We start from the raw sequence: 23,993 nt of genomic DNA on the forward strand, positions 1-23,993 counted from the left end.
GCAAATAAAAACCACAATTAGATATATCTCATGGCAGTCAGAATGGCTATTAAAAAGTCAAAAAATTTGGGAGGCTGAGTCAGGTGGATCATGAGGTTGAGAGATCGAGACCATCCTGGTCAACATGGTGAAACACTGTCTCTACTACAAATACAAAAAATTAGCTGGGCATGGTGGCACATGCCTGTAATCCCAGCTACTCAGGAGGCTGAGGCAGGAGAATTGCCTGAACCCAGGAGGTGGAGTTTGCGGTGAGCCAAGATCGCACCATTGCACTCCAGCCTGGGTAACGAGAGCGAAACTCTGTCTCAAAAAAAAAAAGTCAAAAAACAACACATGCTGGTGGGGTTGTGGAGAAAAAGGAACACTTTTACACTGTTGGTAGGAGTGTAAATTAATTCAATCATTGTGGAAGACAGTGTGGCAATTCCTCAAAGTCCTAAAGACTGAAATACCACTTAACTCAGCAATCCCATTACCCAAAGGAATACATCCAAAGGAATGTAAATTGTTCTATTATAAAGACATATACACACATGTTCACTGCAGCACTATTCACAATAGCAAAGACATGAAATTAACCTAAATGCCCATCAGTGAAAGACTGGATAAAGAAAATATGTTACATATGCACCATGGAATACTATAAAGTCATAAAAAAGAACAAGATCATATCCTTTCCAGGGACACAGAAAGAGTCCATTATCCTTAACTAAACTAACGCAGCAACAGAAAACCAAGTACTGCATGTGGGAGCTAAATGATGAGGACACGTGGACTCACAGAGGGTAACAACACATACTGGGGTCTTTCTGAGGGTAGATGGTGGGAGGAAAGAAAATCAAGAGAAATAACTAATGGATACTAGTCTTAATACCTAGGTGATGAAATAATCTGTACAATTAACCCCCATGACACACATCTACCTATGTAACAAACCTGCACATCCTGCACATGTACTCCTGAACTTAAAAGTTTAAAAAATCAGAGTATTTACAAATATGTTTACAAATTAATTCAACATCATACAGTTTGCTTAAAATGATATTAATTCTGCTTAAAAATAAATTGCATAACCTAGTGTCATAGATTATATCTGGAAATAAGTCCATTTTAAAAATAGAGCTTCAAAAACTTTTATGCATGTGAGGTTGTATTAGAAAGAATGAGAGATCCAAGATGGCTGATCGCTAACAGTTAGGGATTGTAGCTCCCAGTGAAAGTGCAGAGAACGAGAGGACGCCACACTTTCAGATGAATTTTTGTCACTCGAGGACCAGAAGATTCCCAGTGGAGGGGCCTCACGGGTCGCCAGCGTGACTCTTGTGGCCAGCACAGCGGTTTTGCGGGCGCCTCAGCGTGGCAGCTCTTCATGCAGAGTAAACGGGAGGAGATTCCCGGGCAGAAGAGCACCATCAGTCTTATCGCTGCTGTTTTGGCCGGCGCAGTGGGTTGCTCGGATTCCAGCGCTGGGAATCAATAAACTGGGTGTCCACTCAGAAGCCCAACTAGAAAGGCAGTAATTGTAAAGACGACAGATGGATAAATTTATAACAAAGGGAAGAAACCAGCCTAAAAAGGCTGAGAACACCCAAAATCAGAACCCCTCTCCCTACAGGGGATTACAGTTCCTCATCAGCAATGGAACAAGCCCTGATGGAAAAGAACTGTGTGCCATTAACAGAAGTAGGCTTCAGAAGGTGGATGATAAGAAACTTCTGAGAGTTAAAAGAACTTGTTCTAACCCAATGTAAAGAAACTAAGAACTTTGAAAAAAGGATTGACAAAATGCTAACAAGAATAGACAATATAGAGAGGAATATAAATGAACTAATGGAGTTGAAAAACACAACACAAAAACTTAGTGAAATATGTACAAGTTTGAATAGCCAAATTGATTAAGCAGAAGAAAGGATATCAGAGGTCAAAGACCTACTTAATGAAATAAAATGAGAAGGCAAGAATAGAGAAAAAGGATAAAAAGGAATGAGCAAAGTCTCCAAGAAATATGGGACTATGTGAAAAGACCTAATTTACGTTTGATAATTGCCTTTCTAAAAATATACCAAAAAGTAAAGAGCATCAACATAAAGAAGAATTTACATCAACGAATGGATAAAATAGCCAGTTAACATCAAATAGCAGTAACCCTAAATTTAAGTCGACTAAATCCCCCAATCAAAAGATACAGCCAAAACCTAATGATATGTTACATCCATACCCATTTCACATCCAAAGATACATGAAGACTTAAAACAAAGGGATGGAGAAAGATTTACCAACCAAATGGAGAGCAAAAATAAATAAATAAATAAAAAGCAGGAGTTGCAATTCTCACATCTGATAAAACAGACTTCAAAGTAACAAAGATATAGTGGTAAAAGGATCTATGCAACAATAAGAGCTAACAACCCTAACACCCAGATACATAAGACTCATAAAGAGATTTAGACTCAATGAGACAGAAAATTAATAAGGTTATCCAGGACTTGAACTCAGATCTGGAACAGGTAAACTCAATAAGTATTTATAGAGCTCTCCATTTTAAATACACAAAATATACATTCTCCACCTTAAATACACAAAATATTGATCGGCCATTATTAATACCCATTTTTAGAATAAAGCTACATTCACGTTTTCTCTCCCTCTTTTTCTTCCTCCTTCTTCCTCTCCACTCCTTTTTTTCTTTCTTTTTTTCAAAAAAAAAGAATAAAAAAGAAAAAAGAAAAAAACAGGAAGTAGGGAGACCTGTTTTCATATCCACATTCTAAAAAAAAAAATAATAATAGAATCACAGAGTGCTAGTGCTGGAGAAGAGCTACTTCAAATCACAAGCAAAACACTCTTGATCATCAAAGTCTAAATTACTTGCACACTTCTGATAAACAATACACAGTGTTAAATATGAAACATTTAAATATAGAACCATCCAACTAACAAGAAGAAAACAAATGTTATTTCATTCATTTTTCATAGCTAGAAATAAATATTTCTCATATGCAAAGTCACAGAGTTGCACATATTGTGAAAGAAAGGCATGACTAAAGGGGGACATTCTCAATTTCCAGAAATATTTGCCATCAGGTAAATAAGGACATCTTTACATTAACAGTGAGTATGTGTTTAATGTCCCAGTAAAAATATTGCACATTTGAATAACCTCCCTTCAAAAACCAGGACTATAACAAGAAACAGACTGTCCACTCACAATCACATTTTAACAGACTTTATGCTTTTTAAAGTGAAGGCCAGTTTTCAAACAGAATGTTTCTGATTTTGGAACAGCCTTTCTATCTCTCTCTTTCAGTGTATATATACACATGCACACACATATATATGTATATGTATGTGTGTGTATAACATTATATATACACACATATATGTAGTGTTTTATATACACATACATGCACACATATGTAAATATATATGCATGCATATTATGTATATGCAATGTTTTCAGCATAAAAGTAGCTTGATTTGCTCTCTGGAATGACAACAATATGTGTTACTTGTTTTTTTTTTGTAATATACCACTATTTTTTTTTGTCAAGAAGAAAACCTTGGAGTAAACTGCTCAAATCAACAGCAGATTTCTTTTTTTGTTTTTAATACTTTAAGTTTTGGAATACATGTGCAAAACATGCAGGTTTGTTACATGGGTATATGCATGCTGTGGTGGTTTGCTGCACCCATCAACCCATTGTCTACATTAGGTATTTCTCCTAATGTTATCTCTCCCCTAATCCCCCACCCTCTGACAGGCCCTGATGTGTGATGTTCCCCTCCCTATATCCATGTGTTTTCATTGTTCAACCCCTACTTATGAGTGAGAACATGCAGTTTTTGGTTTACTGTTTCTGTATTAGTTTGCTGAGAATGATGGTTTCCAGTTTCATCCATGTCCCTCCAAAGGACATGAACTCATCCTTTGATATGGATGCATAGTATTCCATGGTGGATATGTGACACATTTTATTTATCCAGTTTACCATTGATGGGCATTTGAGTTGGTTCCAAGATTTTGCTACTGTGAATAGTGCTTCACGTGTATGTGTCCTTACAGTAGAATGATTTATAATCCTTTGGGTATATAACCAGTAATGGGATTGCTGGTTCAAATAGTATTTCTGGTTTTAGATTCTTGAGGAATCGCCACACTGGCTTCCACAAGGATTGGACTAATTTACGTTATCACCAACACTGTAAAATTGTTCCTATTTCTCCATATCCTCTCTAGCATCTGTTTTTTCCAGACTTTTAATGATTGTCATTCTAATTAGCATGAGATTGTATCTCATTGTGTTATTGCTTTGCATTTCTCTAATGACTAACAATGATGAGCTTTTTTTCATGTTTGTTGGCTGCATAAATGTCTTCTTTTGAGAAGTGTCTGTTCATATATTTTCTTGTAAATTTGTTTAAGCTCCTTGTAGCTACTGGATATTAGCCTTCTGTCTGATGGATAGATTGCAAAAACTTTCTCCCATTCTGTAGGTTGCCTGTTCACTCTGATGATAGTTTCTTTTGCTGTCCAGAAGCTCTTTAGTTTAACTGGATTCCATTAGTCAATTTTGGCTTTTGTTGCCATTGCTTATGATATTTTGGTCATGAAGTCTTTGTCCATGCCTACGCCCTGAATGATATTGCCTATGTTTTCTTCTAGGGTTTTTATGGTTTTAGGTCTTACATTTAAGTCTTTAATCCATCTTGAGTTAATTTTTGTATAAGGTGTAAGGAAGGGATAAATAAACTAGAATATCTAGAAGAAGTGGATAAGCTCATGGACACATACATTCTACCAAGACTAAACCAGAAGGAAGTCAACAAGTTCTGAAATTGAGTCAGTAATTAATAGCCTACCAACCAAAAGTTCTGGCCAGGCCAACCAGGCAAGGTAAAGAAATGAAGGGTATTCAAATAAGAAGAGAAGAAGTCAAATTGTCCGTGTCTGCAGATGATGTGATCGAATATTTAGAAAACCTCATCGTCTCAGGCCAAAATCTTCTTAAGCTTATAAGCAACTTCAGCAAAGTCTCAGAATACACAATCAATGTGCAAAAATCACATGCATTCCTATACACCGATAATAGAGAAACAGAGAACCAAATCATGAGTGAACTCCCATTAACAATTGCTACAAAGAGAATAAAATACCTAGGAATATAATTTACAAAGGATGTGAAGGGCCTCTTCAAGGAGAACTACAAACCACTGCTCAAGGAAATTAGAGAGGACACAAACAAATGGAAAAACATTCCATCCTAATGGATAGGAAGAATCAATATCGTGAAAATGGCCATACTGCCCAAAGTAATTTATAGATTCAATGCTAGCCCCATAAAGTGACCATTGACTTTCTTCACAGAATTGGAAAAAACTACTTTAAATTTCATATGGAACCAAAAAAGAGCTTGTATAGCCAAGACAACCTTAAGCAAAAGGAACACAGCTGGAGGCATCAAGCTACCTGACTTACTACTAGGCTACAGTAACCAAAACAGATATATAGACCAATAGAACAGAACAGAGACCTCAGACATAAAGCCACAAATCTACCACCATCTGATCTTTGACAAACCTGACAAAAACAAGCTGTGGGGAAAGGATACCCTATTTAATAAATGGTTTTGGGAAAACTGGCTAGCCATATGCAGAAAACACAAAGAAGAATTCTTAAAAGGGGAGAGGGTATACATCCAAGCCATCCCAAAGTTTCAAAGAAGTTTTCCTTCATACCATAGTTTGTATCAAAAACAAAGGAACAAGTATTAATCAATTTCCATTCACTATAGAACAGCTTAATTAGGACTAATGTCTTAGTGGTGTCTAAATAGCTCCAGTGTGTCCGGTGTTCTGAATAAGAAGGAAAATAAAACTACTGGAGAAAACAGAATTAGGCAATACAACTAGCAGTAACCTAAAGCCATTATTATAATATCAATTATTAATTACTCACATGGACATAATATTCATTACTTTGAATGAGAGTCACCCCCCTGCCAAATAAATGAGCTATGAATGTTCCAATAGTGAATTTTGTGAAATGAATGCACAAAACTATTGAAATTTAAATTATATAAAACCCAATTCCTGCTGAAATGGAATGTGTAACCCCCTTGAGGAGTCCAGATAGGCCTGAGAAGAAGATATATATATCTTTCTCTCAGACTACAGAGAAATTCAGAGAGGAAAGAAAGCAGAAAATTTGAGATGTAATGAAAAGCCCTTGGGATTGTGGCTCAACAGAACCCATCATTCAATGAGTGTTGCCATGTAATAAATTAGTCTGTGGTGTGTTTCCAACATACATGGGGCAATGATTTACTCTTTGAGTCTTTCCTATTACTATCTGCCCACTTACGTGATTTCTTTGAAATAAACCTTCAATGTCTGCCACTTAAAATTAAATCGTGACAAGACCTTGCTAAAGGAGTAACCTACATGAGCAAATGCTTCTTAATTCTGTGAATTCCTAATAAGTTCTTTTAATTATTATTACCATAGTACTGGATCCAGGACATTAGTTACCACTTATAGCTGAAACTAGGAATTAGGTTGTTCAGTGGATGGTAAGTACCACCACATCACATTGTTGAATTTGAGCTGGAGTGTCACTGGTGTATATATGTATGTATGTATGTACGCGTGTGTGTGTGTGTGTGTGTGTGTATCTGTTAGATATTGGGGTGATGCAGATTTGCAGATTCCAGTGTGTCCCATTGTGGGTGCTCTCTAATAGAGCAGGAAGAAAACTAAACTTTGCCTCCTCCGTCTCAGGTATAGTCTTGAACTGCCAACCCAACCAGTCATAAGCATGTGGACTAGAGATGACACCACAGACTCTCTGGTTCTTTTTATGAGCACATTCATGTCTATGAACATCTTCTGAGAGTCTGGATGCCAATAGTAGCTAACTCCCTCACAATTAGCTCTTCCCTCAAACATGGTAAGACAATGCATGCCAAGGTGTTAGGGTTCTCCAGGGGAATATATGTATATATATTATTATTTAAATATAAATAAAATATATAGTATATATAGAGATTTGATATGAGGGATTGGCTCACATAATTTTGGAGACTTAAGAAGTCCCACAATTAGCCATGTGTAAACTAGAGAAGCAGAAAAGTGGGTGGTGTAGTTTCAGTCTAAACCTAAGGGCCTAAGAAACAAGAGAGCCAATGATGTAAGACCCAGTCTGAGTGTAAGGCCTGAGAACTTGGGGGCTGATGGTGCAATTCCCAGCAGGATTCTGAAGGCCTAAGAACCAAGAGTGCCCATGTCTGAGTGCAAGAGAACATAAATTTCCCAGCTTAAACAGGGAGCATATTTACCTTTTCTCTGCCTTTTTGTTCTGTTCTGTCCCTGACTGGATGATTCCTATCCATATGAGTGAGGTAATCTTTACCCTGTACACCAATTAAAATGCTAATTTCTTCTGGGAATAACTTACAGACAGATCCAGAAATAATGTTTTACCAGCTATCTTGGCATCTTTAGCTCAGTCAAGGTGACACATAAAATTAACCATCACAACAAGTAAACAGTTCAGATTTTATAGTCCTTCTAGAAAAGTCATTCCTGTATCCACCAAACTTGGATACAGAATTGTACCCCATTAGTCATCTTTGCTCCACTCTGGAGAGGTCAGCATCATCCCAGTCACTGGAAGAGATAGTGAATACTGATTACCTGAGGTAGAACTCCTATACAAGTGATCTTAATCAAGCAGCAGCTAGCCCTTCCGGAAACTCAGAGTAACCCTAAACATCAGCAGATATGGGTTATTTTCTCTACTCTGCAGTGAAATCGGATGGGCTCCCTAAGAAGCTGCAACAATTTGGTATAATGGAATATACTTTTCAACAGTGCAAGGTTCCCCTACCCATCAAGGGACTGTTGGGATCAATAATTTTGACAGTCTTACTCAATGGTAATGTTAAAAAGTATTAAACTGCATAGCCATCTCATGACTTTGTGGTACAAGCTATTTTCTTGAAAATACATCAGAATAAAAGCTGATGTAGCTAAATATATTATGATTATATATTATAAATAAAGGAGAATGGGATAAAAAATAAAGGCTGTGGTGTTCATAACATATTATCATATATGATATTTTCTCCACTATATAAACCTTCAAAGACACAATGCATTGTTAGAACTATGACAGTAAAAGAAGATGGTAGGTTTTCTAATTATGGGCTTAAGTTATAAAGACTGGATTTAGGCAGGCTATGTTTACCACCAGATTTTCTGTTACTAGATTTCCACACAACTGTAGATATTACAGTTCCCAAGCCTTGATTAACAGACGTGTAGAATTTTGGAGTCAGAAAGGACATGAAATGAAAAAAAAATGTAGTGTTTTATGCTGTCACTGTGATTGTCATGTATAATGCTCTGTCAATCACATCTAAAATAAAATTATTTTCACCACCTCGCATAGCAGCTTCTTGTCAGAATAGCAACTGGACTTTGTATTTCTTGTGTTGGCTTGAAAATGAGTTTTATTAATTACTGTATGTTTCCAAACAGGTATTATTATAATAATTCCTTATTGTGTAACCTCCAAACAAAATTTCAGTTAGACCTTACAACAATCCCGAGAGATAAGTATTATTATTCACATGTTGCATGTGAATGTTACATTCACGCATTACAGAACTTGAAACTCAGTTTGCTTTGAAGTCCAAAGATCACACAATCAGTAATGACAGGTGAGGAATTTCAACCCAGGTATGTCTAACAGCAAAGGCCACACATGTTTTCCCACTACAGTATGTTATATCTAGTCTTGATGTGAGAAAATAATCTTAAACTAAAAATATTAATGGTCTGAATAAACTTGTACTTTTATGAGTATTTCCATTTTTCTTTGAATAATCAAATTAAGTACCCACTATTTTCCTATTCACTATAAATTCTTACAAACAAATTATACCTATATCTTACTTAACCATTAAAATCATTGTTTATACTTTTGGTGATCAAAAACCCAACTCTGATAGGCATTGAGGATACAAAGACGCAAAGAGTGTAACACTCATTAACAATCTAGTTAATGTAAATGCAAATAATTACGTTTCACATAAATGAAAGAACAAAAAAGCTACTAAACTTACAGATGCAGAGAAGAATCTTATAGATTCTTACATCAGTATGCACCTGTATGCATGAGTTCATTCATTAAACACTTAAGTATCTACTATATGACATTCATTAGGAATATAACAGAAAACAAACATAGCTATTGTCTCATGAAATAACATTGTAATGGGAAAGACAAACTATAAAAAATTGAGTTAATTATATTTATATATACACATACAAGAGAATTATACATATAATTATATTGTATATTCATAATATTTTCTAGATTGTATTATATAAACCTTTCAAGACGTGAATTCATTGTTAGAACTATTACAGCTTTTTCAATTATGGGCTTAAATTACAACTTGGTTTTATATTAGAAAGACTGTTATCAGTTTGTAAAAAGTGCTATAAGAAAACATAAAACAAGGTAGTAACAAAAGATAAATATCATTTTAGATATTCCAGAATCAGAATAGAAATACAGTGCTGAATACAAGTACAATATTGGTTCATTGGCTATTTGAAAGCAGGGCTGTTCTCTCCTCCTTGTAAGTACGAAACAATTAAAGATTTTAATCCATTAAAGATTTGTGTATTTTTAATGGACTGAAATCCATATAATATCCTTTGCAAAAGCAATAAATTAGGTTTGCCCAAGAACACAAAGTTGTAGACTTTGTGGCTTTAAAGCTGGAGAATCCAAATAAGGATTCTAAGTATATTTGAAAAACCATTGAACCTAGAAGATAAAATACCTTTGCTGTACCTTTTTATTTCACCAACCTATGAGAAAACGCTTTTATGACGATACTAAGAATTACTATGAAATTAAGATTGGTTGTGAAACCAGCTTTAATCTGCTTTTCCTTGCTTTATTCCCTGTTTTTGATAAAGTTCAAAGACATTAAGTCTAGAGTATTAAATTTTAATACTGGAATTCAGTCTACAATAAAGTGTGAGCAGTAATGGCAAACTTAACAAAACAAAGAAAAATCAGATAAATAAGCAAACAGCATTATGTAGAACTCTTCTAATAAAGAACACAAATTTATTCCTTAGATGTAGCGTTATTTACTTTAATCTTTACTTTTTATGTCTTTTTATAATAACTTTTGCTTCAAAAGTTTTTTAGACTTTCTATATAGTGGTTAGCAGAAACAGAAATAACCACATTCTTGGGCACAATTTAAGGGTATAAAAAACCTTAATGATTTCAAAATTTGACTTTGAGTTTTACCTGAATTTATCTTCAAGGGTTATACAATGTGCTAACATGTTGATATACCATCTACTAAATAAAGTACCACCTTATAACAAAGTAAAAGAACATGTAAAAAATATGAAAGTAAGAAAGTCCTTAATTTTGATTGGCATCAGTGAAAAACAAATAATTCCTTTCACATTCTCACCAAATTCAAAAAAATGAAGTCATCATTCATACAATGCCAAGAGAGCAGAGACTAGTCCAAAAGTTGGGACTATGAATCCTTGGTATATCACACATTCAAATCCTGAACAGACACAATCCTGTTTAGTTTATGAGACCTGACAGTACCCTGCTTGAGGTGGTAAGGCTGCAGGCTTTGTACACTGAGCCACTGGCAACAAGATCAACAATGACAACTTGACAGTTTGTCAACTGGAAACCATTCACTCCTTTTGAGACATGGAGAAACTGGGAGTGGAAACCTCATTTTGGACACATGTCTACTAAATCTATACTGCAATTGTTTGCATGGTGTTATTTTCCTTTGATAAACATTTCTGTTTCCACAGCAGCTTTTTCAAAACTTCTCCACTGTCTTTAAACCTACAGCCTCATTGCTGCCAATGTCTTCTGCTACATTTTCCCTCTTAGAAGATAACCTCGCCTCCTACTTCTTCAAGAAAAGACTATTTCTTAATAACTTTCTTAACTTCCTAACATCAAACATAAAGACTTGACTGCAAATGCAGCATTTTTTTCTTAACCTCACCCCTTATCACTCTGGAAAATGATGTTCCAATGCCTACGGTTAAGCACTCCATCTAATGCAACCCTTTCTTTTTTCCTCCTGTATCCCTTTCAGCGATAATCTTTCTTTCCTATATCTTCATCTGCTTCCTCGATACTGGCTTGTAAGCATTCAAATATACTCAAGTCGCTTACATTGTAAAAAATCTCCCCCGGCAACTTCACACAAAGCCATTTAATTACTACCCAAACGTATGAACTTCCTCACTTTCCTTTTTACTTTTCTACTGTTGCTATTTAAACATATGGCATTGCCCTGGTACTGAAATTTCACTCATTGATGAAAATTAACCACAACTTCTTGTCATGTACTAGACACTGTTCTGGATGCTTTACCTTACTAACTCATTGAAGTTAGGCCAGCATATCTCAGCATTAAAATTCAATAGAAAGGACAGTTTTAGGCGACCTAAGTCATAAGTATCAATATAAAACCCGTATGCAGGGTGGTAGTAAATCAAATCATTTTTATGTAAACATAAGCATAATTATAATGTTATATATGTATAAACAATTTTATATAAAAATTATGCATATCCCAGGACTGTATAGAGCTTCCTAATCTGATCTAAGCTAATAATATGTATGTATAGTAGTATAGTGTTGAATATTTTTTCTCTGAGATTGATAATGATCCAAAAATGCCTACTACTGTTATTTCCATTCAACATCATCCCAAGAAGGTGTAAAATAACAAATGAAAAGAAAAAATCTCTTATTAATTGCAAATGACAAAATAATTTGCAGAACATTCATGAGAATCTACAGATAAATTATTAGAATTAAAAGTCTAAGCAAGAGTGATGGATATAAAATCAATATGAAATATCGATATTATTTGTATACACAGTAGCAAACAGAAAATGACATTTTAGAAGATACCATATTACATTCATAGACTACAATACCACTCAGCACAATAAAAGAAATAAAATTATTGACACATGAAAATAAGAATGTACCTCAAATGTTGAGAGAAAAAAGAAACAAATGTGTAAATGCTACTTTATGCATTTATATAAACTTTCAGACCAAGCAAACTGTCTGTGCTTCTAAATATAAAAGTAGGAATAATACGACTTTCTGAGTCACAGAAACATTCTACAACTTGACCTGGGTAGTGGTTACATTGGTGAATGTGATTACTGAAAGTCATTGTGCACTTAACATTTGTGTGTTTTATTGTGCTTAAATTATATCTCAATAAAACAAATAAAGAGTACTGAAGGGTAAAATTTTACTTTTTTCTTACCCCATATATTAAAAAAAATCTTCTAGATAGATAAAAGAGCTTAATTTGAAAAAGCAGAACTATAAAACCCTTTGAACCTAATTGAGCATATCCTCATGACTCTGGGGTTAGGGAGTAATTTCTTAGATAATACTGAGCAGCAATAATAATAAGGAAGAAAATTCATAGTTCTTCTAAATTTAAAGATACTAAAAATTGAATTGAAATAAAATCCACAGAGAGGAAAACAAAACTGACAAATAAAAACACAAAACACAAAAATTCAGAATATATACATAATGTTTAGAATCAATTATAAAAGAAGACACCCCCTTAAAAAGAAAAAACCAAAAAAGTAAATGAGCAATTAACTCAGAAACATCTGAAGAGCCAAAATATGTAAGAAAATATGCAGACTGTTTCATAATCAGGGAAATGTAAATTGAAATCATGAGGATATATTATTATATATGCCCAATAAATTAATAAAAATTTTAGTCTTACAAATTCAATACTTGATTAGAGTGTGGGGCAATGCCTGTACTCCTGGTGGTATGTAATTAGTAAATTGCTATGAAAATGGGTTTGACGTTATCTGGTGAAGTTCAAGATATGGTTTCTTGTCTTGCAGCAGTTCTACTTCTGGATACAATACCTACAGAAATACATCTGCAAGAACGAAAGAATAAAGATGTCTATCCAATAATTTTTGTAACAGCAGCTTATAGCAATCTAAAAATGGAAACAAACAGTAGTGGTTTGAGACACATCCATAGGATAGAAAACAATACAGCAATATAAATGAATAAACTGCCACTACATGTAACAACAAGGATCAATAACATAAACATACTGTTGAATACAAGAAGCAAGAAGAAAAAAATATATGCATTCTTGAGTCCATTCATAAGTTGAAACGTTGACAAAACAATTATTTAAGGATTTAATCAAAGGTGATAAAAATATATTTAAAATGCAAATATGGGAATGTTTAGAATGCTGGCTATTTTCTATTTCTTGACCATAGTAATGGTTGTTTCCTATAAAATAATTCACTAAACTTAGTGTTTTATGCAGTTTTCTATATGTTTGATATTATTCACTATGAAACAAAAATTTAAAATGCATTAAGATAGTTTCGACCACATTATCATAAATTTATTGAAAATTTTTATTGCTAATAACTTCTCACTTCACTTTGTCTAGGATTTTTGCATCTTACATCTCAGCACTAAAAATACCTACTGAAGAACCTCCTACCCTCAATGTAGTCAACTTTAGACAGTTAGAAATTTAGTCATCAGCTCTGTGTACACATTCAATTGTGTTATGGTTTTTCCTACCAATATATATATATATAAAATTTGGCAAATCCAAATCATAGAAACATCATTAATACAAGGGCTTTTTTATTCTCCTTGAGAAAGTTATTGTCCCAGTATTTCATGAAACATGCATTATTAACACTCAGCTTCTTCTTAAATGTGATCAGTAGGATACAACAAGAGTTCATTTTCTGCAAACTATTTTCTACATACAGAAGTTAAAATACTGTAATATCGTATCTTACAGTAGACTTTCTGTCTTACTGTATGAAATTTATCCAAGCTCTTATTCTGATTTTGTATGTTACAAGTTAAAAACCAAGCAGCTTCAAGTTATATACATATTAAATTTACTACTTTATAAAAATTATTATTATAACAAATGAAAGATGATGCTATTTCCCCAGGCAAGATTCAGATCATTTTCCTCCTTTACATTCTTCTAAGGAAGAAATGGAATTTTTGCTAAATACTTCTGGTAAATATTTAAGGTCATTCCGATGCCTAATTTTTCCCCACCCTATTGTTTCTCTTTCAAAGTATGATATTGACTTTAATGGGTGCTGTGGTCACATTGCAAGGAAAACAAACAAAACCATAGTATAGGAAAAAGCATATTAATCAGTGTGTCTTACTTTGCGAACACCTCTACCAAGCTCTTCTCCATAGTTGGTTCCAAGAATTTCAAAGTGGACATTGGGATTACCTCCATTTTCTCCAAATTCGAGCTCTCCAGTCAACCCATTAACTCCACCCTAAAGGACAGAACAGAAACTGATGTAAAATTTGAGAAGTAAAAATAATAATAATAACAACGATAATAAACACAAAAGGAAGTTCTAGAACTCTACTTCCATCTATAAAATAAATAAAGTACGCAATTTTAACAGACTACTTTTAAAAATAGGTACACAGCATAAAACAGGAGTACAGTTGAACCTAACTTTGGTAATCATTAATCCAGCCTCATCCATTTGTCATAACACAGAAATTAAGACACCAAAAGTCAAGTGATAGTTCAAAATAAAACCATGTTAGAGCTTAGACTAAGTTTCAAGTTTTTGCCAACATACCTTGTGACTTGAATGGATTCATTAGTCAGAAAACAAGATGCTTCTGGAGTCCATAAAATCTACTTGAGATAGATTTAAAATATTCTTTGTTCTAGCACAAACCCATTTAATTTTGATCTAAAATTATAGCTGGGGATCTTAAAAGTCATGGTTTTTAGATTAGAGGCTTATTTTTTTTTTTTTTGCCCCTTCTTTAAACGTATTTTCCAAATCAAAAATAAAAGAGAGCTAAATTAGGCTTGAAATCTGTTTTGCTCTTAAGAGGTAGTGCTGGCTATTGAGATTCACTGGGAATTTCAAGTTTCATCTTTCATTCAGCATGACAGATGTTCATTTATCCAACAGACGGCAATGTAGGTCATACTTCCCTCTTGCTTGTTTATTATTCTTTTCTCAGTTTAGTTTATCAGCCTTCATATTATTTAGGATTTTACAAATGAAAATCACACTTCCTAACCATGAACATGGAATGTTTCTCCATCTGTTTGTGTCCTCTCTGATTTCGTTGAGCAGTGGTTTGTAGTTCTCCTTGAAGAGGTCCCTTACGTTCCTTGTGAGTTGCATTCCAAGGTATTTTATTCTTTTTGTAGCAATTGTGAATGGCAGTTCGTTCTTGATTTGGCTTCCTTTAAGTCTGTTATTGGTGTAGACAAATGCTTGTGATTTTTGCACATTGATTTTATATCCTGAGACTTTGCTGAAGTTGCTTATCAGTTTCAGGAGTTTTTGGGCTGAGGTGATGGGGTCTTCTAGGTAAACTATCATGTCATCTGCAAATAGAGACAATTTGGCTTCACCTTTCCTATTTGAATACCCTTTATTTCTTTTTCTTGCCTGATTGCTCTGGCTAGAACTTCCAGAACTATATTGAATAGGAGTGGTGACAGAGGGCATCCTTGTCTAGTGCCAGATTTCAAAGGGAATGCTTCCAGTTTTTGCCCATTCAGTATGATATTGGCTGTTGGTTTGTCATAAATAGCTTTTATTACTTTGAGATACGTTCCATCGATACCGAGTTTATTGAGGGTTTTTAGCATAAAGGGCTGTTGAATGTTGTCAAATGCCTTCTCTGCGTCAATTGAGATAATCATGTGGTTTTTGTTTTTGGTTCTGTTTATGTGGTGAATTATGTTTATAGACTTGCGTATGTTGAACCAGTCTTGCATCCCCGGGATGAATCCTACTTGATCATAGTGAATAAGTTTTTTGATTTGCTGTTGCATTCGGCTTGCCAATATTTTATTGAAGATTTTTGCATCTATGTTCATCATGGATATTGGCCTGAAGTTTTCTTTTCTTGTTGGGTCTCTGCCGGGTTTTGGTATCAGGATGATGTTGGTCTCATAAAATGATTTGGGAAGTATTCCCTCTTTTTGGATTGTTTGAAATAGTTTTAGAAGGAATGGTACCAGCTCCTCTTTGTGTGTCTGGTAGAATTCGGCTGTGAACCCGTCTGGACCTGGGCTTTTTTTGTGTGGTAGGCTCTTAATTGCTGCCTCGACTTCTGACCTTGTTATTGGTCTATTCATAGTTTCATCTTTCTCCTGCCTTAAAATGGCTATACTGCCCAAAGTAATTTACAGAATCAATGCTATCCCCATCAAGCTACCATTGACTTTCTTCACAGAACTGGAAAAAACCACCATGAACTTCATATGGAACCAAAAGAGAGCCCGCATAGCCAAGTCAATTCTAAGCAAAAAGAACACAGCGGGGGGCATCACACTACCGGATTTCAAACTATACTACAAGGCTACAGTAATCAAAACAGCATGGTACTGGTACCAAAACAGAGATATAGACCAATGGAACAAAACAGAGGCACCGGAGGCAACACAACATATCTACAACTATACAATCTTTGATAAACCTGACAAAAACAAGCAAGGGGGAAAGGATTCCCTGTTTAACAAATGGTGTTGGGAAAACCGGCTAGCCATGTGCAGAAAGCAGAAACTGGACCCCTTCCTGACACCTTACACTAAAATTAACTCCAGATGGATTAAAGACTTAAACATAAGACCTGACACCATAAAAACCCTAGAAGGAAATCTAGGCAAAACTATCCAGGACATAGGAGTAGGCAAGGACTTCATGAACAAAACACCAAAAGCATTGGCAACAAAAGCCAAAATAGACAAATGGGACCTAATGAATCTCCACAGCTTCTGCACGGCAAAAGAAACAGTCACTAGAGTGGATTGGCAACCAACAGAATGGGAAAACATTTTTGCAGTTTACCCATCTGACAAAGGGCTGATATCCAGAATTTACAAAGAACTCAAACGGATTTACAGGAAAAAAACAAACAAGCCCATTCAAAGTGGGCAAAGGATATGAACAGACACTTTACGAAAGAAGACATATATGAGGCCAACAATCATATGAAAAAATGCTCATTGTCACTGGTCATCAGAGAGATGCAAATCAAAACCACATTGAGATACCATCTCACGCCAGGTAGAATGGCGATCATTAAAAAATCTGGAGACAACAGATGCTAGAGAGGATGTGGAGAAAAAGGAACACTTTTACACTGTTGGTGGGAGTGTAAATTAGTTCAACCATTGTGGAAGACAGTGTGGCGATTCCTCAAGGCCTTAGAAATAGAAATTCCATTTGACCCAGCAATCCCATTACTGGGTATATATCCAAAAGACTACAAATCGTTCTACTATAAGGACACATGTACACGAATGTTCATTGCAGCACTGTTTACAATAGCAAAGACCTGGAATCAACCCAAATGCCCATTGATAATAGACTGGATTGGAAAAATGTGGCACATATACACCATGGAATATTATGCAGCAATCAGAAATGATGAGTTCGTGTCGTTTGTAGGGACATGGACGAATCTGGAGAACGTCATCCTCAGCAAACTGACACAAGAACAGAAAATGAAACACCGCATATTCTCACTCATAGGTGGGTGATGAAAAATGAGAACACATGGACACAGAAAGGGGAGTACTAAACACTGGGGTCTATTGGGGGGAAAAGGGGAGGGCCAGTGGGAAGGGGAGGTGGGAAGGGATAGCATGGGGAGAAATGCCAAATGTGGGTGAAGGGGAGAAGGAAAGAAAAGCACACTGCCATGTGTGCTCCTACGCAACTGTCTTACATGCTCTGCTCATGTACCCCAAAACCTAAAATCCAATAAAAAATTAAAAAAAAAAAAAAAAGAAAAAAAGAAAAAAAAAAAGAAAATCACACTTCGAGTCACTTCAATGCTAAATTATGTCTAACTTAAAATTTTGGCCTAGTAATGACATTTATTTAGGAAACAAATGATCTCAATTTGTAAATTGCTTTAATTATCAACTCTAAGATGTTGGTATTTAAGTACATCTCACTTGACATAACCTGCAACTCAATTTCCAGTCATTTCTGGCTGGTATTAATATTATGCTGTTTGGTTTTCCTTCTACTTATTCTGTGCCTTGTAGCCCAATCACCTGATGCTAAGTTCATGATGAGTTCAATACTAGTTTTGATCGATGTTTTCCTACATGAATCACTAATTTTAATATTTAATCTACTGTATTTTTATAACAGTAATAATCAACAAAATTAATTCTTCACTATTATTTCCTAATCAGCCAGTTTCTATTACCTAGTTTTATTGATAAAAATCCCATTGGATTTGATACATCAATACTCTTTTCATATATGATTCAGCAATCAAGAGCATAGGACACAATTCCTGGGTTTCACCAATGGCTTCACAATCTACTAGTTGTGTAAACACGTAAACCAGGCTAAGCCATTTCATTTATCTATGCCTCAATCACTAGATCTGTTAATGAGAAAATAATAGTGCCTATCCCAGAAGATATTTCTGATTATTATAATATAATATGTTTAAAGAATATTGAAAAGTTCTTAAAATTTGGTGAAAGCTTAAATATTATTAGTATTAATATTATTGCCTCCACCATTAATTATTTTTTGAAGGATTTTTAATTCTCTTAGAAAGTGTTGGCATAATCTTATTTTTTAATTAAAATTCACTTGGTTTGCCAAAAATTAGTATATGCTTAAATATTTAGATGGCTTTGGAAAATATTTTTGCAAATGTCAACTCAGTTATATTTCATTGATTAGATTTGGGGAGAAAAAAAAGTTAAAGCAGCTGGTCTAGGATATTTTTCTCTTCCTTCACTGGTGTGTGTATAGGGGAGCAACTGAGAGTGGAGGTTGGGTTTAATGCCCTTGTCTATTGGAACTCCAAGTAAATACAGTGGTAATATTTACCAGGTAAGAGATTCCTTATCTATACAAAGCCTTTAGATATCTCAGGCTGAAGAAATACTGGAGCAAATAAACCCAGGATCTATAAATTAATGGTTTGTGGCTCCCCAGAAAGTGTCTTGAAGCTTTACATTTTCTAGGGTAAAAATTGAGATCTTTCATAATGTAAATCCTTCCCTGTGGTGAGAGATAAACCTATGAAACCTTCCTTGGAGACAGAATGAGCATTTCCAGTGTGGGAAGAAAGAACCCTGGAACTATGCAGAATGTCTCCTACTCTTTCTCCTTGCCTATATTTTTGATAAGGGCAATATATCTGATTCTTGCTTATCTATTCCAATCCGTGCTCACTATCTCATAATATCCAGTTTATTTTAAATACTGAAGTAGGTGCAGTGGATCTTATTATCATTGGTATCTCAAGTATTGTCAATCAAATTCCTACAGTATTTGCCATTTGGCAATATACTGTAGGAATTTGATTGACAAATGTAAGCTATATTTACTTATATTTAAGTAAATATGAGCTTATTAGGTAACAATATAAGCTTATTAAGTAATAAGCTTATATTATTACAAATAACTTCAAATATCTATATTCAGAAATATTTTTATAAGAGTTTTTCTTGTCCATAATCACACATCTACCTGAATAATATCTTTTAATTATATCAGAATCTTAGATTTCTGTTTCAGTAGCTTATTTGTAGGAAGAAGATATCATATATCTGTATGATTGCTACATAAAAACTATTATATTCATAAAATTTTTACACATTTGAGCACTAAACTAATCTGGTGCTGTGTTATTATTCTAAATCAATACCCACATGGCCACCTAGGTCATGCCTTTATCCTTTACTTCTTCTGCCACTGAATGACTTAGTTTACTTGAACAAGGTACAAAAAAACCATAAATAGGGGGACTTGCATTTAGTTTGCTTCAGCATTCACTTATCTTGCTCAACTTTTGGCTTTGTAATTTATCTTCTTTATGCTATATTCTTAATGAGCTGTTGGCATGTATAATCAGTGAAACCTTCCCTCACGAAGATGTCAGGGATGCTTGAGAGGTCAGTATTTCAAGCAAATAAACACTTTAACTAAAACCTATTGTTATCTTGCCCAGACTTAACCTCTCTGATTTTTGATTGCCTTAGAAAATTCCAGGGCTTTAAAGCTTTTTTCCATCTATCCTCAAATTAACCTTGAAAACAGAGCCTTGGTAAAAATGTGTGCTGGTGAAGTAGTAATGAATGGTCATTATTTTTGTGCATGCATGGTTGTATTCTTTTATCTCTGGGTGATGCAGCACATTTTAAACAATATAAGCTAATGGGACATTGACAGTATGAATAACACATACAAATAATTTCTAAATGTCCTTCAAATTGGCAGTAAAAATTGCTGCCAGGGTAAACCTTTTTAAAAATATGAAGTAAAATTGATTTTAATTTCATCCATCCACTTGATATAGAAATACCACTGGACATCAAATATAGAGAGCAAAGAGTAGGAAAATCAGAGGTTGGGAATAATTTAGCACTGAATAATGAGTTTCTAAAAGACAAAAGGTATTGTTCCCCTATGGCTAGGAAAAGTTGGGGAAAAGTTGAAAAAAAATTACTGAGACTTTATGTCATTCTGTTTATGATGAAGAAGTATCTTTTCCTACACTTGAAAAGAGATACTTTTGGAGGATCATGTGAGACATTAAATATTTATCATACTTGCCCAAATTCCTTATCCATATTACTAGGTTCCTTGTAACCTGCAGACATGCATGGTAACTAAGAATAATCTGTTAAAATAACCATGGGGCCAGCAAGGCAGTGAACACTCTGGTAGGTATCAGACTCAGCAGGGAGCCTTGATGCCTCTGTGTTTCATTAGCATCAGGTTCAGAGAGAAAAATCCCCAACAAAAGAAATGCCACATTTTCCACCCAACAAATAAATATTTTAATGGGTAAATAGAAACTAAGATACAATAAAAAAAGACAAAAACAACCTAATTTGTGTGAAATATCTAGGAAAATTTGAGTTGCCATGTAACATTATGTGTGTGCATATGTACACGTATTTGCATATATACATATACACTCAAACAGTCATTTATAACAGAGACTCTCAGCCAGCTGAGAATGTCAACAGGATGTTACAAGCATTGTGATCATGCTGTCTGCATCTTAGGAGACCCTGAAGCCTAATCAACCAGTTAATTGAGGATCCCAAACTGAAACCATCATCTTGTGTCTCATATTTTTTCCTCTGGACTATGTAAACTGTGTGCTCAATATATCATATCATAGTGAATTGCTCTGAAGTGCATGTTGAACTGAATTAAATTAAATCTATTCCACTTTACCCACTTTATGATTAAAATAACCTGAAGCTGGAGTATATCTTGGTCAATCTACAAGAGGCCTATTCCAAGAGCAAGGATGGCAGTATTTAAATTGCTTATGACACAAAGTTTACTTCCACATATTTTCGTAAAAAGGCTACCTTAAATTTCATGCCAATCCTGTTTGTGGTAAGTCAGATTGTTTTCCTAAATCTGCTCTCTATTTTTCAGATTTTTAAATTCTGAATGATACATAGTGCTTTACACAAAAGGTAAAGTAATGTCTCCATTTCTCTAAGTATGCAGACTTTTTAAAAGCCCACAAAACCAAACATAACATTATTTTAATCTTTGTCTTCCTCACACACTTATATTAAATCACCAAATCTTATATCAATTCTGTAAATATCCTCAAAGATATCTACCTGTATCCATCCCATGGCCCACACCCTAACAGGGTCTTCTCTAAGTAAGAGGAGTAGCCTCTTAATTGGTTTTCTGTCATGCAGTGAGTCCTGGTTCAATGGCAGTTGCAGAATAGATTTTCTACTTGGGAGTAATGGGATAAGCTTATTTTATCACCACCCTGTTTAAAATACTTTAGTTTGGCCTGGTGCGGTGGCTAATGCCTGTATTTCCAGCACTTTGGGTGGCAAGGACAGGTGAATCACCTGAGTTTAGGAGTTCAAACCACTCTGGCCAACATGGCAAAATTTGTCTCTACTAAAAACACAAAATTAGTTGGGCATGGTGGCACACGCCTGTAATCCCAGCTACTCAGGAGGCTACGGCAGGAAAATTGCTTGAACCTGGAGGCGGAGGTTGCAATGAGCTGAGATCATGCCACTGCACTCCAGCCTGGTGACAGAGTGAGACTCTATCTCAAAAACAATCAAATAAACAAACAAAAAAAAACTTCAGTGTCATGTTATTCCTCAAATAAAGTTTGGAAATTTCAACACTGTTTATCAAACTTATCATGGTCTTTCCCCCTCTTAACTAATTAGGAGACATGCCTCTATTCTATCTCTATTCTGGCTACCTTGGGCTTATTTCAGATGCTTCAATGTGTCAAGCTCTTTTTATTACAAGCCCAGAAACATTCTATTTCATTTGCATAAAACAGTCTTCTTTCCTCTTTCCTGAAATACTCTTCATTTTCCTTTCTTGGCTAATGCATACCTCAGCCTAAACATTTCCACTTATCTCACTTATCTATCACTCTCAGGCCTAAGTAGGCCCTCCAATGACATATTTCTAGAACAGCTGGTGTTTCCACTTTTGTAGAACAAATCACGCTTGTAATTATTTTTGATATTTCTATTTTCCTTCCTTATTCTCTGATCTCCTAGTACAACATATGGTAGTATTCAATAAATATTTGTTGAATGAAAAAATTACCATGTAAGAATTTGAATAATTTCAATATTTTTATCCTTTCAAAAAATACTCTTTCAGATATCAACATATATCAAGATAACTCTATCAGATATATTGATTTTTGTTGAGTTTAACATACATCAATATGAGAAAATGTACTGGTTCTTAAACATTTGAAATATTGCATAAACTGATATTTTCTATTTTCATACATTCCATATTGAAAATAATCATAATTTTAACAGAAATTGGTCAATTAAGACAATGGAAAATAATTTGATTTAAGGCTCTATTAAATTTTAGTTCACTTACTAACGTAGAATACATAGAAATTGGTCAGTGGTTTTATGCATAATCACATAGTTTTGAATCTAACATTTTTCTTAGTTTTTAAAAAAATTAAATGAAAGAGGTAAAGGTAGTCTTTCTAAAACTCAGGTCTGATTTTATCTTAAAATTATTTAGTGTTTTACATTTACCCACGAAATAATTTTTTTCCTTAATCACTTTCCAGTCAAAACAATTTTACGTGTTCTCTCCACTCTGGTAAATCAGTCAACTTTTGTCATTGTACACATGATTTATTCTAATAGATATGTCAGCTATAGCACTCTACCACCTGAAATATCCTCCTTCTATAGCTTGATATATCCTAAGGCTGCTAGTTTTCCAATTTCCATTAAGATGCTATCAGTTCCATGAAAATATTTCTAATCTGTTTTCTAGTTGGGTTCCCGAGGAAACAGGCCTGAGATGATTTGCTTGTATGCAGGAGGTTTATTTTAAGGGCTACTGAGGGAGCACCTGTGATGGAGTGAGGGAAGAGGGACTGGACAGAGGGAGAGATGAAAGTCTGATGCAAATACAGTACCAGTTTAGGTCATCCAATGGACCAGTCTGCAGACAACCTTTCAGACTTTCCCCTGAAGAAAGGAACTAAGACATTTCTAGTTTTACAGTGACTGTTCATTGGATTCATGCTGTCCCTGGAAAGAGGGTGGAGCAATTCCCATGCAGGGCAATTCCTGAACAAAGGCTCAGATGTCTTTCTTGGCTGTGAAGCAAGTTCTCAGTGTGTACCACAGCACATTACCCTCTTCTCTAAGATTCTACAGTATCCTATATTTACCACATCTGGGTCCTTTTGTTATTTTTGGCCTTAGAGTGTAGCTTTTTGTATAGTTACTCAATATTTACTACTAGTCTATAAATTTCATTTTAGGGGGGGTAATCCCATAAATGAGTTTGCACAGTACATTCTACAATAT

The 23,993-nt window shown here is 34.7% G+C and overlaps 1 protein-coding gene across 5 annotated transcripts in view; it reads right to left on the minus strand.

Moving 5' to 3' along the window:
* Window positions 1-23,993, minus strand: part of GRID2 (glutamate ionotropic receptor delta type subunit 2) — a 1,554,413-nt gene that overhangs the window by 575,532 nt on the left and 954,888 nt on the right. For all 5 annotated transcript variants that reach the window (XM_035294542.3, XM_035294543.3, XM_002745586.7 and 2 more), the window contains one exon: window positions 14,308-14,427. In XM_035294542.3, coding sequence (XP_035150433.1) covers window positions 14,308-14,427 — 120 coding nt within the window. The remainder of the gene's footprint in view (window positions 1-14,307; window positions 14,428-23,993) is intronic.

This window comes from Callithrix jacchus, chromosome 3, assembly GCF_049354715.1.
Source record: "Callithrix jacchus isolate 240 chromosome 3, calJac240_pri, whole genome shotgun sequence".
Taxonomy (NCBI): domain Eukaryota; kingdom Metazoa; phylum Chordata; class Mammalia; order Primates; family Cebidae; genus Callithrix; species Callithrix jacchus.